Consider the following 19,391-nt stretch of genomic DNA (forward strand, 5'->3'; position numbering starts at 1 on the left):
CTAATTAAAGAAATGATCAGCATGGCAAGATCATAGTCAGTGCCAGTTTTCTGAGTGCAGAATACCTGGAAACACAGAGGAATAAATCAGCCTTCTACCAAGTCATTTACCATTACCTATAGCCAGATGCTTCTGCTCATCCCTGCATTTCCAGAGCCATACCTCCCTCAGACATGTCAAATTTCACATATAAATACTAGATTACAGACATCTTCAGCTGTAAAGAAATTGCTTAAAGGGTAAGCCCATTGCTCTAAATGAAGTCTGATCCAGTTTCCCTACTCAAACACCTCATTAGGAAAGATACGGTTTTAGAGCAGAGTACCTGCACATGTAGGTAGGTAGCCCTAACCAGATTTCCTCAAGCCAAGTGAGTTAAGGAGGAAGAGAAAGGTTTGGAACAGAATTATGCCCAAAAGAGACAAAAGAAAAACTGAGCCTCAGAAAAAATATGTCCAAGAAATTGAAATTCTCTATTAGGTTTTCTTAAGTTGCATTGTATACAAAACAATAGCTATTTGGCTGCTAACTACTCAGAGCTCTCAATTAAAAATAGTCTCCATGAGATCTGTCCCTGTACTTTATCAAATTGGGGTGCCCTATCCTCACATTTTGGGGGATCTCATGCTGCTTTGAATAGTCTTATAAGCATTTCTTCAGGGACACAACAAACTGAGTGTCAAAGATGGGGAGGAGGGTTCTGAAGACTTAAGCTCATACACTGTATAGGAGAATCAGGTCAGCCCCTATAGGCTCCATCACCACAGACAGCATAAGCAAGTGAGAGAAGCAAATAATGTCTTTCCTCACCTCTCTCTTTCACACACACATGCACATACATACTCCTCTTAAAGGAGAGCCTAGCTTTTAAACTGACTTTATCTTCCTGCCAACTTACACAGAAAATCCATTTTATTCAGGATGGCAAATGACACAATCTGAGAAGAGGTGCCCTTCATGCTCTAGAAATCAGATTTAGGAACAAACATAATCCAGGAAGTAGAGTGCCAAGGCCAGTCCTGGTGGCACTGAGTGAGAGCAGCTTGCCACAGAAGGGTGGCCAGATGGGGCCCCATGGGAGAAGTTGAAAACTGGCCACCCTGGCACTCAGAGACTTAATGGAGCATCTGAAGACTATGCACATGAAAGTAGTGCTTAAGCATTCAAACATAATGAAGCCCTGGTGCTAGTCCATAAACAAAGCTGAAGGAGAATGTAGGCCTTACACCAACTTTGTTGCCTGCTTCAACTTCAAATGGTCTGCTTAAAACTCAAGATAGCTGCCCCTAACACCTGTGTGTCTGCCAGTCTGTCTAATTCTCACTCTGATATTTTTTTATTTATGAAAATTAATTTTCTCCCTACCAAATGCTGAATTTAAAGGAATTCTAAGAGAGCTGTTTCATTTTTTAAATATAATTTTTATTTAATTCTTGTTCACGTACAGGTTTCTGTCTTATATTCCCAACCCTGCCTGCCCCCCGCCCCATGCTCCCCGCCTCCCTCCCCTTTCCACCCCCCACCCTTAGTTATTGTCCATGTGTCCTTTATACTTGTTCATGTGAATCCATTCCCTTTTCCCCTATAATTCTCTCCCCTCTCCCCTCTGGACCCTGTCAGCCTGTTCCATATTTGAGTGTCATTGGTCGTATTTTGCTTGCATGTTTGGTTTGTTTAGAATCCTGTTAATGGTGAGATCATATGATATTTGTCTTTCACCGCCTGACTTATTTCGCTCAGCATAATGCTTTCCAGTTCCATCCATGATGTTGCAAAGGGTAGTAGTTCCTTCTTCCTTTCTGCGGCATAGAATTCCATTGTGTAAATGTACCATAGTTTTGTGATCCAGTCATTAACCGATGGGCATCTAGGTTGCTTCCAACTCTTGGCTATCTTGAATTGTGCTGCTATGAACATTGGGGTGCATAGGTTCATTTTCCAAAGTAATTCCAAGCATCTACTCAATTCAGGAAACCCTCATTGACTTAGGGGTCTTTCAGAACTTGGGACAGCAAAGTGGGAGCCATCTCTTTCAGGAACAAGCTCAGTGGGGTAAGACAGAAGGTACCCAAAATATTCCTGATTCAATTCTGTTCTTCTAGCTTTAGACATATAAAGTGTGGAGGGAGAAGAATAATATGGGAGGATGGTAGCTGTAACCTTCTACTTAATTTTTTAAAAATCTGGAGCACATATGAAATATCTTAAATTTGGGAGATATGTATCCATTTTCTCTGGAGTCCATGTGTTTTAAATATTACACAATTGTATGCTTTTTAATTAAGTGAAATTCAGTGAAGAAAGCTAAACAGCGAGAATTCAGGGAATAATGAATTAACCCACCTTCCAAAGGTTTTGTAAATCTTGCCAACTGAGGATTGTCACTTTAAGCAAACCAGATATGTGGAATTCCCAACTTAAAAAGGAAATTGGTTAATTATCCCCATTACACAAGGGCTCTTTTGTGAAATAATCCACCACAGGATTTCTATAAATATGGAATGCCACCACTGTGGCGAACATGGGGTCTTCTTTATAAAAACAAACACAGGTTTGCTGCACAGCTTTTTAGGAACGCACTACTATTCAAAGGTATATTCACAGGTCCTCCTGTGGAACCCAATCAAATTTTGTGTTATATGACAGAAAATACTTTGAAGTTTTACCAGAAGAACTTCTGTCAAGCAAATTGGAGTCCATTTGTGTTCCTGGATGAGTCATTTGTCTTCTCTGTAACTGTATTTTCATAATTATATAGTAGAAATACTGACCCTTTCTGACACCTTTTAGGAGTGCTGTGTAGCTGTGTGATCCTAGCCAATATTTTAAAACAAAAATGCTCAATGATAGCAAATGAGATTTCCGTACAGGAGCCCACATTTCTTGGACTTGGCAGAGCTGTTCTTCACATAGCTTCAGTACTTTTCCCATTATTCCCTGGGGGAACACAGGAGGCACTAGCAGCCTGGGTACACCAGGCTGGGTACACTGGAAGCAGAGTGACCTTCACCATGCATCTCACACAAAAAAACACTGTAGCTACACAACAGCCAAAGAGGACATGTAATTTAAGGAGTATTTCCCTCTACAAAACAACTGATCCTCTAGGAATTTCACTTCAAGACTCTTAATTGTTCAGAGTAAATGAGGCTCATATTTAAGGCAGGCCAATCACACATCAAGAAATCAAGATCCTCTCAATAGGGGAAAATAGCTGCTCCAGAACCAGCCTCCCTCCTCTCACACATACAAGTCTTGTACAAATGACTTCATTTATCTGCATATGAGACACTTGATCGTGCCAAGCTTGGCCTTCCCTAAGCCCTGGAAGCTGAAGTACACATGTAGAGGGGTCAACATCTGAAACTCCAAGCAGATGCCTCAGATACACTGCAGTGCGATGATTGAAAGACTCCAGTTTTGCCAAGAGGTGACTTCATCCTATTTTAGTCCTCTAATTCTTAACAAGCAATGCCCCAACTCCCTAGCTTTAGTCTCTGGGCACAGTATACTAAAGGTACAGCAAAGACTAGAACAAGGTTAGGGAGACAGAGGTATGCAGTTTTTCCTATCTTATGAGTCTGACCAACAACCAGAGGAAAACCAGGTGGAGGCCCAGGCACCCAAAACAAGTAGCCCCCTGGTAAGAGAAATTCCAAAAGACAGCCCTCTATGAAAAATGCCCTGCCTCCAATTCCCTAGGGAGAAAAATCTCAGGATCATTACCAAGCACTTTGTCTGAGCTTAACTTTAGTGAAGGCATATGGGGAGAGAGATGATCTCTAAGGTAACCAGTTAATTGCCAATAAGGAATGATAATAAAGTAGCAATTACTAATGTAAACCAAGTTCTGCAGCAGTTGCATAGAGACAACAGAGGAACAGTTTATTCTGGAACACATCTTGTAAGTTGACATTCTCTGGGAAATGCACTACCTGGGCTACATATGAAACTGGCCAATGAAATGCAATGTACACAATGGGTGGTCCTAGAATGTCTCTTAGTAGAAGTGGAGCCATCAAGATCTCTATTAAATGTATTGGGCTAACATTCGTTAAAAACATTATATAAATTTTGGGCATACAGCTTTTTAATAAGACATCTCTAAATTCCATTGTGTGCTCACAACCCAAAGTGTAAAATAAAACTGGGCTAACCAGGCTTGAAAAGATGTTGGTTATACTGTTTTCCATTGCGTCTTTCTGCAGACTGAGACTTATTTTTGAGACTTAGCAATAAGACTTACATGGTTCCAAGACCCTGTCATAGCAAGGAAAGTAAAATAATAAAAAAAAAAGAATCACTGAAGGTTTTGTTGGTCTGTTTTAATTGGAAGTAGTGCCTTGTGTTATTTTCTTGCTATTCAAGCCAACCTACTAATTCAAGCCATACCTTCTAATTTTCTAGTGATTTCTGAATCTGACATCTGGCAGGTTTGTGGCTGCTTTTTTTAGTTTCCTGGGCTAGAATATTACTCAAATCAGTAAAAATCCATAACTTTAAAACTCTGTTTTAGGGACCAAAGTATACTGAAATATTTTCTCTTTTTATTTACTTCAAAGCCTAATTGGTGTTTTAATTTCATTATTTGCTCTAAGATAACATGCACTGAGACTTTCTGTAGTAGAAATGAAAGCATTCAATTTGGTCTGCCATATACATCCTTATTCTGCAAACTCTCCCACTGCTACTATACTGCTATTTATGAAACTGCTTTGTGAGTGACCATGGCAGAGCACTCACATACCCTTAGGAAGTCTAATATCAAATATGCTATAGTTTGCTAGGGGAGAGTAGAAAACATAAAGAGAGGACTGAAGATTGAGCCTGAAACCAAAATCTAAATCACTATATACCTATGATTAGAGATTTGGAAGCTGTTATCCACTATCGCTCTCTCAGAACTGTCAACTTAGGAATATTTAATATTAGAAAACTAAAATGTAAAAGAGCCTCACCAAAGACACTAGGTGTTTAGGTCATTTCACCTGTTCTGAAGGCAAGAAAAGGTCCCACCCAGTCTCCATTACCAGTAGAAGAAATAAGTTGTATTTTCTTGCTACAGCAATGACCACAACCTGAGTGACAAAAATGGAAATGCAGGAATGCTGATATACAAAGAAGTGATACTTTCCAGTATCCAGAGGTGCCCAGTATGCATGCTTCTCTTCCGTAAGATTGGCATAAAAGTCATTTGCCACACTAAGGAGCCTCTTAAAAATTTGGATGTTTAAAATAAACTTTAGCAAATTGACAAACCTACTTTCTTCTCCATGATTTTTAACCTCCTATTCCTTCTCTTCACTCTCCACACCATACACCAACACCCCCCCACAATCACGCACACACTCATTTACACATACACTAAGTCTCTGGGCTAAATAAACCAGAATGCCAAGAAATGAATCCTCACCTTTCAATTTACAATGTTTAAGAGATACACTGCTGGGATTGTATCCTAAGAACCCTAAAACACCAATCCCCAAAAACCTATGCACCCCAATGTTCATAGCAGCACAATTTACAATAGTCAAGTGCTGGAAGCAACCTAGGTGCCTGTCAGTAAATGAATGGATCAAAAAACTATGGTACATATACACAATGGAATTTTATGCTGCAGAAAGAAAGAAGGAGCTCCTACCTTTTGCAACAACATGAATGGAACTGGAAAGCATTATGCTGAGTGAAATAAGCCAGGTGTTGAAAGACAAATACCATATGATCTCACCTTTAACAGGAAGCTAAACAACAAAACAAACAAGCAAGCAAAATATAACCAAAGACACTGAAATAGAGAACAGGGGGACAGCGACCAGAGGGCAGAGAGGAGGGAATGTCAGGGGAAATAAGGGAGGAATTTAGAGGAACAAACATAAAGGATACATGGACAACAACTAAAAAGGGTGGAAATGGGAGGGAGGGGGGACCACGGGGGAGTGGGATGGGATGGGAGTAATAGACAGAAAACTGTACTTGAAAAATACTTAAATAAATTTTAAAAAAGAGATACCTGACATCACTGATTCTACAAAACTCTTCTGTAAACAGCAAAGACATCCTCTACTTTTCCTCCCCAAATTTTTATACAAAATCCACATGACTGATTTCCTGACCAACATCAGAGGACTGGTAAATAATTATATACAATATGGGCAAGATGATCTCTGCAATATAAAGAAAGGCTGGCCTTCAATTCTCCACACTCTCCATTCTCTTCACTTTACCTACCTAACTGCATTTAAAGTCACATTGTTGGTTTCTAGAGTCAACAATGTTCAGATGTGTCTAGATTTGCACACTAATGCAAAATATGGCCCCAAATAATTACCAGACTTTAAGAGCTCAATAGTAAATCCACATATAAATGATGGCAGGGCCATTATGGAAGAAGGAGACTGGGAATACTAAGGAGCCTACAAAGTAGAAACTCTTGTATTGTTTGCAGGGAAATCATGTGGGTGATCTTAGCTTCCCAACTAGACTATGAACTTTCTGAGGGCAGAAGCTACATCTTATATTTTGAGGGGATCCCATGGTTCCTGCCACACTGCTGAGCACACACTAGATAATCAAACAATTTGATCTAATGCCATGATGATAAACTTCAAAGTGCGATGGAGTCCTGTGAGGAAAACAGTTCTGGCTCCTCTATAATGGCAATGTGAGTAAGCCCTGAAGCTGATTCTGTCACTAATGAAGGGACTGGATTTGCCTCAAGGTATACCAGCAGAGGAACCTAATGTGTAGAGACCATTGGTCCCAGTCTGGAAAGTAGGAATGTGACATTTGCTCAGAAAAGTGATGTGATCTTCTTGTTGAAATGACCTGTTTATTTGTCTGTTTCCTGGTAAGTTCCCTGGGGTGAAGGATCAAGTGCTTTATTTTTGTATCCCCAGCAAGTACTACAGTGCCTGGCAAATTCACAGTGTACATTAAATGCTACTAGGTTGAATTAATAGACAAATAAATTAAAACAATTGTTTAATGAAATAACATGAGGAAAAAAACAAGTGACATAAGATCTAATGCAGAGATTTCCGTAGAATCTTACTTATCACATTGTAGCACTAATCACTATGATTGCTTAATAAATGTTAACTTTTTGGATTAATTAATTACTGAGGAACATACAAAGAAAATGCAGGAAATATATTGGTATATAATTATCCTAGGAAAGGCAAATATCCGATAGTACCATTTATAACTCCAAATAAGTCATCTATTTGTTTGCTTGTGTTTCCTATTAGAATGTGCATTCCTTGAGATCAGAGACCACCTTTTTAATTTCTCTAACACTAGACACTAGAGCAGAACCTTACAAAGAGTAGACACTCAAAAATATTAGTTGAATGTATGAATCAATCATTCCTGCTCTTCTACAGAGTTCACTGTATCTCAGGTATTCTACATAATCCATGTTGAGGAGCTTCTGGTATGGAAAGAAAAAGAGAAGTGTCATCTTATTCATGTAGAACTTTGTAACAAATGCAGGTTACATGCACGCATGTTACAAATTACCTGATTCATGCATGCAGGTTACAAATTGCCTGATTCATGCATGGCTGCAAGTAGATCTCTCCTCTTTCCACTCACATGGTGGAAAGGGGAAAGACAAGTTTGTCAATTGACACTCTCCAGGACCACATATTAGAAATACACAATTTCCCTCACTGTGTCTAGTATATACTGTCTTGGCCCTGATTAGCCCTAGATATGAGATCTGTATGGTTCTGTTAAATAAGAAGAGCATATGGCTTTGTAGTCAGGGTAAGATCAGAAATCGGACATTCATTGGCTTTTCTAAATAATTGAAACAATACTTTGTTTCATTCTGCCATAGGAGAATTTCAGAAAGAACACCAAAATCTTAGGTCAATCATGTAGATAGTCTTCTGCCCTCTCCAAGTATCTCATGCACACCTAGGCTCATGTTTCCCCAGTACCTTGAATTGACTGCATAAATAATCACCAATCCCTCAGATTCCATTCTTTTGCCTATCACCATCAGCAACAGCAGTCCTCACCTAGACCCATGACCTTTTATCCCCATTGTTTAAATGTCCAACATAAATACTCTAAACACACCACTTTGTAGGTTTTACCTATATAGAACCAACCTAAATTCCTCTTTGGTTGTAAGTGCCTAGGCAGTCACACTTAGGTATACAGGCCATCACAACAGTGATTCTCCAGTTATTGTCCTATTCAGAGGTCACCTGTGTGTCAGACCCTTTACATTGTGCAATGTCATATTATTCCTTGGACCAACCTTGCATGATAAATGCACCCATTTGTAGATGAGGAAACAGAGACTCAAAGGTATTCCATAGCAAGAAGTGTCCCCCAAATTCAGAATCATGGTCTGAGTCTACTACATAGCACTATCTCTCCCTCTTCATTTCTGAACTCTTGCTAGTCCACAAGTTGTCCTCCAAAAAGTCTATGGTCTAGTCCCTAGACCATACAATTCACTGACATCATAATTGTAACTGAGATCTACCTATTGCTGGATTTTCTTTTTTTAACCTATTACTGGATTTTCAATAAATCCTTATTTATAGATTGAAATTATTGGTGTTCTTGCCAGCAGAATATTGTCAGTTTCTTATTAAAAGCACAGCTATTTGGATCCATAATTCTAAGGAGAATTATTTTTCAGAAACTAGGAGAAGCAATTGATGCAAGTAGTCCTAAAAAACGTTTTGAAATTGATACAAATAACTATTAGGCCATTTTACCTGCATCATAGCCCAGGTATGTCAGGCTGATCACCAGAGAATTATAGAGCCCTATAATCTATTTCATTTATATTCTCTCTCTCTCTTGATCTGTGAGTCTGAACAAGATCTGTAGCATCTCTGGACTTCCATTTCATTGTCTACTGAAGAGCACTATATCAATATAGTTTATTGTGAGAATCAGAGGAGACAATGGTTGTAAAGGTGCTTCAGTAAATGTGGAAGTACTCTCTAACTGTGCAGCATTCCTTTTATTATTGGCCTGGAAATAGGTCATATGCCTCCCAGTGCATCAATTTTTCTACCAAAGAGGGACTTAAGAAATTCATAGAAAAATAAAATTAACTTAAAAACTGTTATTTATAGCCCTTTACTAAGCCACCCACCGACTATCATCCACATTTTCAAACCACTACCCTATATATTTCAATAGACAGCAAACACTGGAACTTAACAGTGTTTTTTAAAAATATTTTCATTTGAAAAAAATCACTCTCAGTGAAGGGAAACAGATAATTCAAATGCATAGTTAATTCCTAAAATTTTCATTATTAGTGACAGTTTTAAATTCCTTGTTTGTTAAATGATGCCATAAGAACTTCCAGGAAATAGCAAAGTGGCTTTTGAAATTTTTTATCCTTCCTTTAACCAGCCCATTCAAAATTTTTGCAAAGCATGCATATGACCAAAGAAAAAGTGAAAGGAGTCTTTAAGGCTGAGTCACTATCACACTGGGAAAATAGTCCCTGAGCATTCTAGGTTTCATCCACTTTTAACACTACCGTTGACAGCTTTCCTGCCACTTTAACTGGAATATGGGTACCACTGGCTGGCAAGCATGCCATATTTGCAATGGGTGGGGCAAATTCATACTATGCCAGAGTACCATACAAAGATTTTAAAAGCCCAACCCACTTGAGCTCCCACTCCCAACATGCATCCCTACAATATGTCGGGTTACTCTTTGCTCCAAGAAGCACTGGTAGCTTCTTGGGGCAAACCTTGATTATGGAAATGGGTTTAGGCAGAGAATTTCTCCCTACTCCTGCCAGGGAATGTGCTGGTATAGAGACCTATAAGGAAGAGCTTTGGGTGGACTTCACAGAGCTGCTTAACTGCACTCACCTCGGGCAGAGGCACACCATTGATTATCAGATCTGGCTGCTGGGGGCCCTGGCTGTTGAAAGAGTGGTGATAGATGTGGCTGGCGCTGGTATTGCGGGTATTTTGGTTCTCCATATTCAGGAAAGTGCTCTCAGAGCGACGGCAGCCCAGGGGCAGTGTCTGCTGGTGGTAGTCGAAATAGTTGAGAGAGGAGGTCAGGGAGGAGCAACTGACAACGTTCATCTTGTCTGTCTCCTCCACATCCCGGGGTACCAGGCGGATGTCATTCTTACTGATTTTTTTCTTTTTGCTTGATTTCTTTTGATGTCCATAGGAGTACTCAGCGATCCTATGTGACAGAAAAGGCAGAATGTATCGCTGATGTCCTCCCAAATTATGCATTGATTAACATTAATGTACTCCATCTCTGCTCCAGCAGAATTCTTATTCACATGCATTATACCATGGGGTTTCTCCCTGTGATTTTTTACATTCAGAAACAAACTGAAGGCCATAAAGTTTTTATATTAAACATAGTAAGCACCCACTCCCCTACCCGCACAAAAAATTCAGTACTTTGGATTTGAAATTTTCATTATGAGTGGCCATTTCAGCAAGAGTTGGAAGATGGGGAAAGCTGAGCCTATTGGAGAGAAAGCTTGAAAGTTCAAATCTGGAGCTTCCTTGGAACCCAAAGGGTCTCCTGGGTAAGATAAGAATCAAGTCCTAATTAAGTCGAGGAGGAGGTAGGGGAAAATAAAAAATAACACTCTATCCAGTTCCTCCAGGCATTTGCCATGTGGCCAACACCCTCAATTAGGTTACTCTATGATTCACCTGATGAATTTTGGACTGGGGTAGGAGACCAGATTCTGTCCTTAGACACATCCGGGACTTCTTTTCTCCACATCCTCCTTCCCCCTTCCATAGTTCTCCTCCCTTCCACTCCCCACTCCACCCTCCCTCTTCTGAAGAAATCTGATAGCCAAACCCATTTCAGTGAGGGGAAATGCCTCTTTACCTCATTCCCCTTAGGCTCACTTTCTCCTCAGCCTTTTTGTCTTGCTCCTTGCTAATGGGAGAAACCAAGATGCAATGCAGACACCTGCTGTTTTGTCCTTTTTATAAAACAGCCCAGGAGACAAGTAATGGTTAAACAATTACTGCAAAGGAATTTAAAGGTTAGTGCATTCAGCATCCTTCTCCATTCAGGTGTACCTACCAGCAGCTGTGCCGCAACTGGAATATAAAGAGCTCAATTTAATTAACACTGACACAGACCCAGCGATATGTACCCAAAGACACCAAGCATTAAGAGACTCATCAAAAGAAATGCATTAAAATGTAGCCAGATTATCAAAATTATTTATTATTTTGTATACAGTGATTCAGCCTGTTCAGAAATTCAATTTCTGGGCAATAATTAGCAAAACAATAGGGTCAATAAATAACACAAGTTGTGTCTGTATCTCACTCGACAAAGCTAATTGTCTGAATACAAAAAGGAAGCCCAATTCAAGCAGCAATTGCAGATTATTTTGCAAGTCTCATAAATGAGTGCATCTGAGGAAGAAGCTCTGCAGATGCTGAGAACATGAAACCTCTGCCGAGTAAAAGGAAAGACAAGCTCTTCAATTTCAGGTTTCTAAAAAGTCTGAGAATACAAGATTTCATATCTCCAGAGGAAAATTCTTGCTTTTTCCTGGGATCTTCCAAGAGCTGAGCAGCTGTGTTCCCCTTACCACTTCGCTCTGTGTTCAGGCCTACTTGCAGTGATGACAAGCTGATGCTATTGGGGCTTAGGAGCAGATAAAATCCCAAAGACCCCCAGGACCAGGGTTGATTTTCTTGTCTAATCTGGTTATAGAATCAATGGGAGGTTCTAATCATTTTGTTTACCCACAATGGGTAAGTTTGGCAATGCACCATCCAATTATTCAACTGAGGCATTCATTGGGCAGACTTGTCTGTATTGACCAATTATTTAATTAAACTGTACTTCATTAATCCCAAACTATCACAGGGAACAGAGCTCTTTAGAAAATCGCATGTGAGTGAAGTTGGAGAGCACTGAGACTTTTTTTTTTTTCAATTCAAATGCTCTTCTCCCTGTTTAATGATCTTCCTGGCAAGCTCTAGGAAAGAACTCTCACTTCCAGCCATACATCACCAAGAGGTGGCAAAGACTTCAATATTTGTATTTCAGGCTGAGTTCTTCTTCATCAAGGAAAGGGTCTTAAACATTTACTTTATGCTCAGAAAATAACTTTAAAAAAGCCCCCTCTATGATTATCTCCATATAATAAAATTTTATAGACACACATTTTTCTCCTATAAAAGTAATCACTGGAAGTTGCAGGTTTCAAAGGTAATAGAAATATTAATTTCCATGTCTCCCATCTAAAATGAGTTTGAACTGAAGGAAAGAAAAGTCACTACCATTTTAGTAGTAACAGGATTAAAGCATTTATGAGGCTTTGCAGCTGCTCTTTTGTGGCACCTGATTGATATTCATGTGTGGTTAGCATTTGTCTACTAACTTGTGTAATGCAGAGAATAGTAAAAGAGAAACAATAAGTGTATGGATGTTACATATTCAGGTGGCTCTGATTCACAGAAGTGTGCATTTCAGATGTGTAAAATAGAAATCAGACCTGCAGGAACATATTTTGACTCACTAACACACAAGCACAGATGGCATAGAAAAGATACACTGGATATGTAGGTGGGTTGAAAGCACACACACACACCTTGGTTGAAAATAACAGCATTATTTCATTTTCAGCAAATTAATGAAACAACTTTTTTTTCAACTGTTTCCATGAAACTGCTAGAAAAATTAAATGTATATTCATAAACTGAATTCTAGAAATACTTAGATTCTATTTTTAAGGAAGGGCTTCAGCAAGACACTCTAAAGTGCTTATCAGAATTTTTTTAAAAAATTATGTGTTATTACAATTTCCACATGTCTTCTCTCTCTCTCTCACTCACACACATGCACACACATACGCACATCCTACTCACACTTCAAAGAAAACTGTAACACAATAGTCCATAGTGACATCCACTGGTAGGGAGCAGATTGTAATACCACAACCAGTCCCACATTAGAGGAAAGCACCACCAACTCCAGAAGTTTTCTATTTTTACAAAATCATCTGGATGCAAAGTCCTGTCCCTCATGAGAATGTTTGGTCCGTACCCCACCAACCAACCAGATATTTGAAAATATACAGATGACTGTTAGAATTTCATTTTACATTGCCAGATATTTGGGAATTGGATACAAAACAAGAAAACACTAGTCACCTGCTTCCCCACCCATTCCTGTTCTCTCTTCTCCCCAACTCTGTTTCCTACCTTAGACTTCCACTCACAGGCTTTCTTCACATTTTATCTCTACAGTGTGACACGGCAGTTGCTAGCACTCCCTCTCCTTTCAGCACCTGTCCTCAAAACAGTGTCCCCCAGAAATCAAGCAGTAGTATTTTGTGATTCTCCTGAATCTCTCTCTCTCCCTCTGCCCCTCCCTCTCTCTCATTTTTATTTGCCACAACTTTCATGGAGACAGCTGTGCAAATTTTAAAATAATTGTTTTTCTGCTCATCATCATTACGTGACAGAATCCACTGAATAGTAAATGATTATCTTCCAGCAAATTGCCAGATCAAAAGAACTGATCAACGTGGACTGCCAGAAACTTTCCCCCCTCCCAAAAAGAAGCCCTGTCGGCACCATTCATGCACTTAAGTGGGGAACAAAAGCAGTGGGATTTTCACACAGTGATGCAGATACACCGTAATCATCCAAGACAAAAAAGAAAAGAAATTTGGCTCTACCTGCAGTTATAGGTCCGGATCTCTTTGTTGTCTCGTTTGCACTTGATTGCCACGAAGATCATAGTGATAAAGAGGATGCCGGCAATTGAGCCCAGGGCAATAATGAAAATCAGGGATAAATTCACTGAGCTCATTGACTCCTGAGCGTCCAGAGCAGGGGACAGGTAGATTAGGATGAGCGCAGAGGCGGACAGAGACGTCTTGCCGTGATCGTGGGCCACCACAATAAGTTCATAGGAAGCCTTAGAGCTCTCGCTGAAGGTGCGAGTGGTTCTGACCTCCCCGTTGACCTGGTCTATTTCAAAGAAGCCGCGATCTCCCTCTGTCATGTCGTAGGTAACCCGGCCGTTCTCGCCCTCGTCGTAGTCATCTGCTTTAAGGACGGTCACTAGATAGCCTATGCCGGAGTTGCGGGGAATGTAGACTTCAGCAGTGCCATTGATCAGTGGTGGGGCCGTTATGACTGGGGTATTGTCATTGACGTCGAGAATGATGACCCGAACCGTGGCGTTGCTCTGCAGGGAGGGCAGACCGCCGTCCTTGGCCAGAACCTTGAATTCGAATGCCTTGGTCTGCTCGTGGTTGAAGGACCGCAAGGCGTAGATGTCGCCGGAGTTGGGGTTGATAGAGACGTAGGTGAAGACAGGCATGTCCCGTACCTGCGATGGCACTATCTGGTAGGAAACACTGCCATTGAGACCCAAATCGGGATCTCGGGCAGAAACAGAAAGAAGATACGCGCCAGGTGTGTTGTTCTCCTGCACAATTACCTGGTAATAGGGCTTGGAGAAGTGCGGGTGGTTGTCGTTCTCATCGGTGATGCGCACAGTAAAGGACTTGGCAGTCTGCAGCATGGGCACTCCGCCATCGCGCGCTTGGATTGTGAGGTTGTACTGGTCATGCTGCTCTCGATCCAGCCGTCCGTCCACCAGGATGGTAGAGAAGCTCTCGTACTCTTGCAGCCGAAAGGGCACATTGCCCAGCAAACGGCACTGCACGCGCCCATTGAGGCCAGAATCTCGATCAGACACCCTCACCAATGCAATCACGTAGCCCGGGGGGGCGCTCTCGCTCACCTCCACAAGCTCGCTGTTGACCGACAGCAGGTTGATGACCGGTGGGTTGTCGTTGGTGTCCAGAACGCTGACAGTGACCTTGCAGTGTGCTGGGATAGAGTTGGGCCCCAGGTCCTTGGCCTGCACGTCCAGTTCATACACGTGGCCCTCTTCATAGTCTAGGGCACCAGTGACCGTGACGAGGCCACTGTGGGGGTCAATCTGGAAGAGCTCACGAGTGCGGTCATTAACGTAGCCATAGAAGGAGTAGACCACCTGGCCATTGGTGCCCTCATCTGGGTCGCTGGCATTGAGGCGGATAACGGGTGTGTTTGGAGGCGAGTTCTCTGGCACACTCACCGCGTAGGTGGACTCGCCAAATATTGGGTTGTTGTCATTGGAGTCTGTTACCTTGATGCTGAGGCCAACAGTGCCCAGGTGCGGAGGGTCGCCTCCATCAAGAGCAGTGATTCGAAAGCTGTAGTGCGACTGTGTCTCACGGTCCAGGCTCTTCTCTACCACGAGTTCAGCAAAGCGTGAGCCATCGCCTCGAGTCTTGATCTCCAGGCCGAACAGCTCATTAGGTGTGAGCTCGTACGTCTGCACGCTGAAACTGCCAGAATCCGGGTCGTAGGCGCTGTCCAGAGGGATGCGTGTGCCAGGGCTAGCCGCCTCTGAGATCTCCAGCTCTATCTGTGCTGCAGGGAAGCTGGGTGCATTGTCATTCAAGTCCTTGATCTCCACTTTAATCACGCATATCTCCATTGAGCTGGACATGACTTCAAGAGAGATGATGCATTTGGGGCTCTGGCGGCACAGCAGGTCTCGGTCGATCTTCTGCTTGGTGACCAGCAGACCGGAGCTGGGATTGATGTCCACCAGGTGCGGAGCCGAGTTGGACACCACACGAAAAGCAGAGGCTTGCCGTGGGTCCAGCGCAAAGCCTGCTTCACGGGCGTCCTTGGCCACGTTGGCGATCACCGTCCCGGCGCGCTGCTCCTCTTCTACTGAGTACTTCAGGTTAATGAGGGCCGCCGCCTGCGTCCACAGTACGGCCAACAGCAGCAGCACCGGCAGCAGGAGCGACTCCATGGCTGCACGGGGCTCTGCCTGGCCTCGCCTTTCCACACCCCTCCGAGGCCGACGCCGCCGGCGCTCCAGCTTCCCACTGTCTCTGGCCGCCTGTTGCTGGCACCCCGGGGCCCCGGAGGCCAGGGGAAGAGTCCCACCCGGGGCAGCCCCGCAGCGCGCGGGGGATACCCGCACCAGCTCCAACGCTGAGGTTTCGGTGGACTCAGCGGGGACTCGCTGGGGGCCTGGGGGCTCCGGGGGGCCGAGATAGCGCCGCGCAGCCCGGAGCCCCCTTCCTCCAGCCCGGCTAATCAGTGTTCCTCCTTCAGAGTTAACCGGGCGCAACTGGCCGGAGCAGCACAGGGCTGCGGGTCGGAGGGCCTCAGAGTGGCCGGGTTGACTCTCCCTTGAGTCCGAACTGCACTTGGGGCGGAGGCGGGGAAGACAGTGAGAGTGCAGCCTCTCAGGCACTGCCCTGCCCGCCGCAGCGCAACAGCGCTGAGGCTGGCTAGCGCGTTGTCTGCGCACCTGGCATGCGCAAGGACCTCGCCGCAGCGCTCCTGGATTACTGCGGGGAGGGGACCCGCCTGAAATGCGTCCTTCAGGGTCTGAGGGGGCCACACTGGCCTTTTAGAGAATGGATGGAAAGAAAGGGAGGTAGCAGGTGGGAGTTTGAGTTGCTGTCAAGCGCTTCAGGCGCCTGAGTATCTGGCTGAGCCGGGTGGCAGTATCAGGGCCAGCAGTGGAAGGGGGAGGGGATAGAGGCAGCCCAGACGAAAGCACGCTTCCTCCAGCTGAGGTTGGCTTTGGAAGGCTTGGGGGATGCGTCTGTCCAGGGTCTGAGGTGGGTTCAGAGTCCCCACCACAGAGCAGTTGGACTGCGTGCCTTTGCGTCTCAGAAATCAAAGTTAGTAACATAGCCCGACCCACCACATCAAGTTTGTGAAATCCGGGCTTTGGCAGTTTGTCCAAGAAAATCAAAGTACTGGTCTTTCCAAAGGCCTGAGGGGGAGGCGGGAATGGGAAGGAGAAAAAGGGAATGAACAACAGTACCGGCCAGAGAGGCGGGGCCGCTGCCGCGGGTACCGGGGGCTTCTCCTCCTCCCTGGGTCTAGGGCTGGAGTGTCGCTCCAACAAGGGTTGCTGCCGCAGAAGAAAGCCCTCCTAGCTCAGTCGCATGTCGCTGGGGTCCTCCTGAGCAGCTGCTATGGTAGACGGTTGTGTCTTAGACAAAGTTTACTTGCAGGAGCGTCTTGATTCCATCTTCTGGGAGAGGCGCTGGCCACCTTGCGTCGGGCTCCCTCCCTCTCCAGGGCTTTTGCACTTGGATGGTCTGTCTCGCTCTCTCTTTCTGTCTCAGGTGGTGTATGAATGAGTGAGGAGAGGGAGATTGAGTGTGTGGTTTGGGCAGTGTGAGTGTGGAGTGTGAGCAAGCAGGGATGGGAGGTTTAGGATCTCGGATGAATCCGCTCAGCCGGAATGCCGAAGAGAGCAATGCGCCAAGGGCCAGCGTAGGGCTAAGGACGTGGGTGCCAGTGACCCCTGGGTAAGCCGGCCTTGGTGCGCCGGAGCTTTGCTTCGGTCTGCGCCCACTTGTCTCTCTCCCCGATGAGCCAGCCGCTGCCGCTGTTGCTGCTGCTGCTACTCCTCGAGTGCCGCAAACTACTGGCTGTGGAGTCTGTAGAGAGCAGTAGAAAGCTGAAGCCTGCAGAGCCCGGCTACGCCAGGCTCTGACCAATCTGCGCACCGCCCAGCAGGCTCCGGAATTGGGGCGGGGCTAAGGTGCAAGGGGCGGGGGAGGGGGCGGAGCGGGACCAGCTGGAAACTTACACAGTGGTTGGACCAAGTGGTACCCTGGCTGGCAGAGCCCAGGCATGAGTCTTGGGAGGCCTGGTGGGCTAGCCTGGTAGGGGCCAGAGGGCAAGGTCGAGCGGGGCGTGCTAGCGTTGCCGCTGAACCATCCCAGGAACTGCTAGCGTCTTCTTCTGTACAGATTGCAGGAGAGAGAAGATAATTTGATTCTCTCCCCGTGTTTATCTCCGTCACATATCTTCATATCCTGAATATCTTACTCATATTCTCTCTCTCCCTCCCTCTCTCTCACCCTTCCCCCGTTTCCTTTTCTCCCTCTTTGTCTCGGTGTCCTAGACTTGTGCGTTTCCCTGTTTTCCTTTCTTCTCCTTCTGGGGTTGTGGAAGATAAAAAAGGAAAGAGAAAGCTCCCTCAAAGGCGACTCGTCCTCCGGCTTTTGGCCGGTGAGTCTCCACTTCAACTGAGAATCACGGCAGTCATCCTCCTGGACCGTCAACCATATCCCTTCTTCCTGGGAATACGCAGCACTTCCCCCCACCTTACAGGACCCCTGGCCCGGTTCAGTTCGCTTTTGTCTGTCAGTTGTTAATCAGATGCGATCGGTGGCACAGAGACAGAACCGCGGAGAGGGCTTCACACATTTCGTTAACCCTTATTCCACCCTAGGAGAATTTAGCTCCATATAAATAAACTGTATGTTTGAGAGGAGCTGGTAGAGCCGACGTTCCGGAGCCACACCAGTAGAGCGCAGAGCCCGGAGGGAGCTGCAGGTCTGGCGCGCTGTCTGCGTAGCTCGCCCGAAGCTGGAGTTGGCACGGGTGTGGGTGGTGCCTCAGCCTTCCTGCGGGACCTCAGTCTCAAGGGCCTGCCAGCTCCGCTCAGGAGGTGGGGAGGGGGTGCGGGGGGCGCGGCAACGGCAGGGTTTGCCAATGCTGGGAAGCGGGAGGCCGGCGTGGCTCAGCTGATATCAAACTGCTATCCTTTGGTACCGAAGGCGCTCTGGAGACAGATGGGGATTCCTGCCCGCCCGGTTCTTCCGCTCTTAATTAAGGCTGCTGGCGGGAAAAATTTTAAAAACACCTGGTTGAAGAAGTTGTTTCCTTGTTTTTTTAGATTAAGGGTGGAGGAGACCAGCTTCTGAATTCGCTTCTTAAAAGAGTAAAGTTCCCTTCGATGTGACTCGCCTCATATATTTGGGACTCTTCCTTGAACAAATTCATAATTAACCCAGCGGCATTGTCCCAAGTCTGTGGGTTTAAAATGAGACTCACTTTGCCCTTTAAAAAAATAAACAAGAAAAGGAAAAGGGCACTTGGACACATTATAGATATTCTCAAAACTGCCATCTTCTTACAGATGCTTTAAAAAAAATCTCCGTCCAAGTGGAGCTACTTTAGAGCCTTTACCTTGGCGTGGGTAGGGAAAGAAAGATTATTTTGGGAATGAGGTTGAGACCCCTTGAAGGCCCATCGAAGACCTAGGGGACGGCGCAGTGAGCGTAATCCGCTTTCTCCTTGGAGGTCATTTCACTCTAGGATACAATTCAGTCCAGAACATCACGGAGAAAATGGAAGCATCTACAATGAATATTATTTAATTTTAGTCATTTAGAGATGCAGATGTACTTCAGAGTTGTGGCCGGATGGAGCACCGTGGCCTGTACAGTTTCTGCAGACCCCGTTGCGGGGGGGGGGGGGGGCGGGGGAATATGCAAGTAGTGGAGGAGTGACAGCACGTCAGGCAGTATGGGCAACCCTCCCGAGCTTTGC

At 44.6% G+C, this 19,391-nt stretch overlaps 1 protein-coding gene across 1 annotated transcript in view; it reads right to left on the reverse strand.

Moving 5' to 3' along the window:
• Positions 1 to 16,728, reverse strand: part of PCDH19 (protocadherin 19) — a 127,193-nt gene extending 110,465 nt beyond the window's left edge. The window contains exons 1-3 of the mRNA XM_037037377.1: positions 16,492 to 16,728; positions 13,685 to 16,437; positions 9,864 to 10,191 (exon numbers count right to left, since the gene is read on the reverse strand). Of these exons, the coding sequence (XP_036893272.1) occupies positions 9,864 to 10,191; positions 13,685 to 16,437; positions 16,492 to 16,728 (3,318 nt within the window). The remainder of the gene's footprint in view (positions 1 to 9,863; positions 10,192 to 13,684; positions 16,438 to 16,491) is intronic.
• Between the last annotated feature and the right edge of the window lie 2,663 nt (positions 16,729 to 19,391).

The sequence above is a fragment of the Sturnira hondurensis genome, unplaced genomic scaffold (assembly GCF_014824575.4).
Source record: "Sturnira hondurensis isolate 20B ecotype Veracruz unplaced genomic scaffold, ASM1482457v3 Scaffold0023226, whole genome shotgun sequence".
Classification (NCBI taxonomy): Eukaryota; Metazoa; Chordata; class Mammalia; order Chiroptera; family Phyllostomidae; genus Sturnira; species Sturnira hondurensis.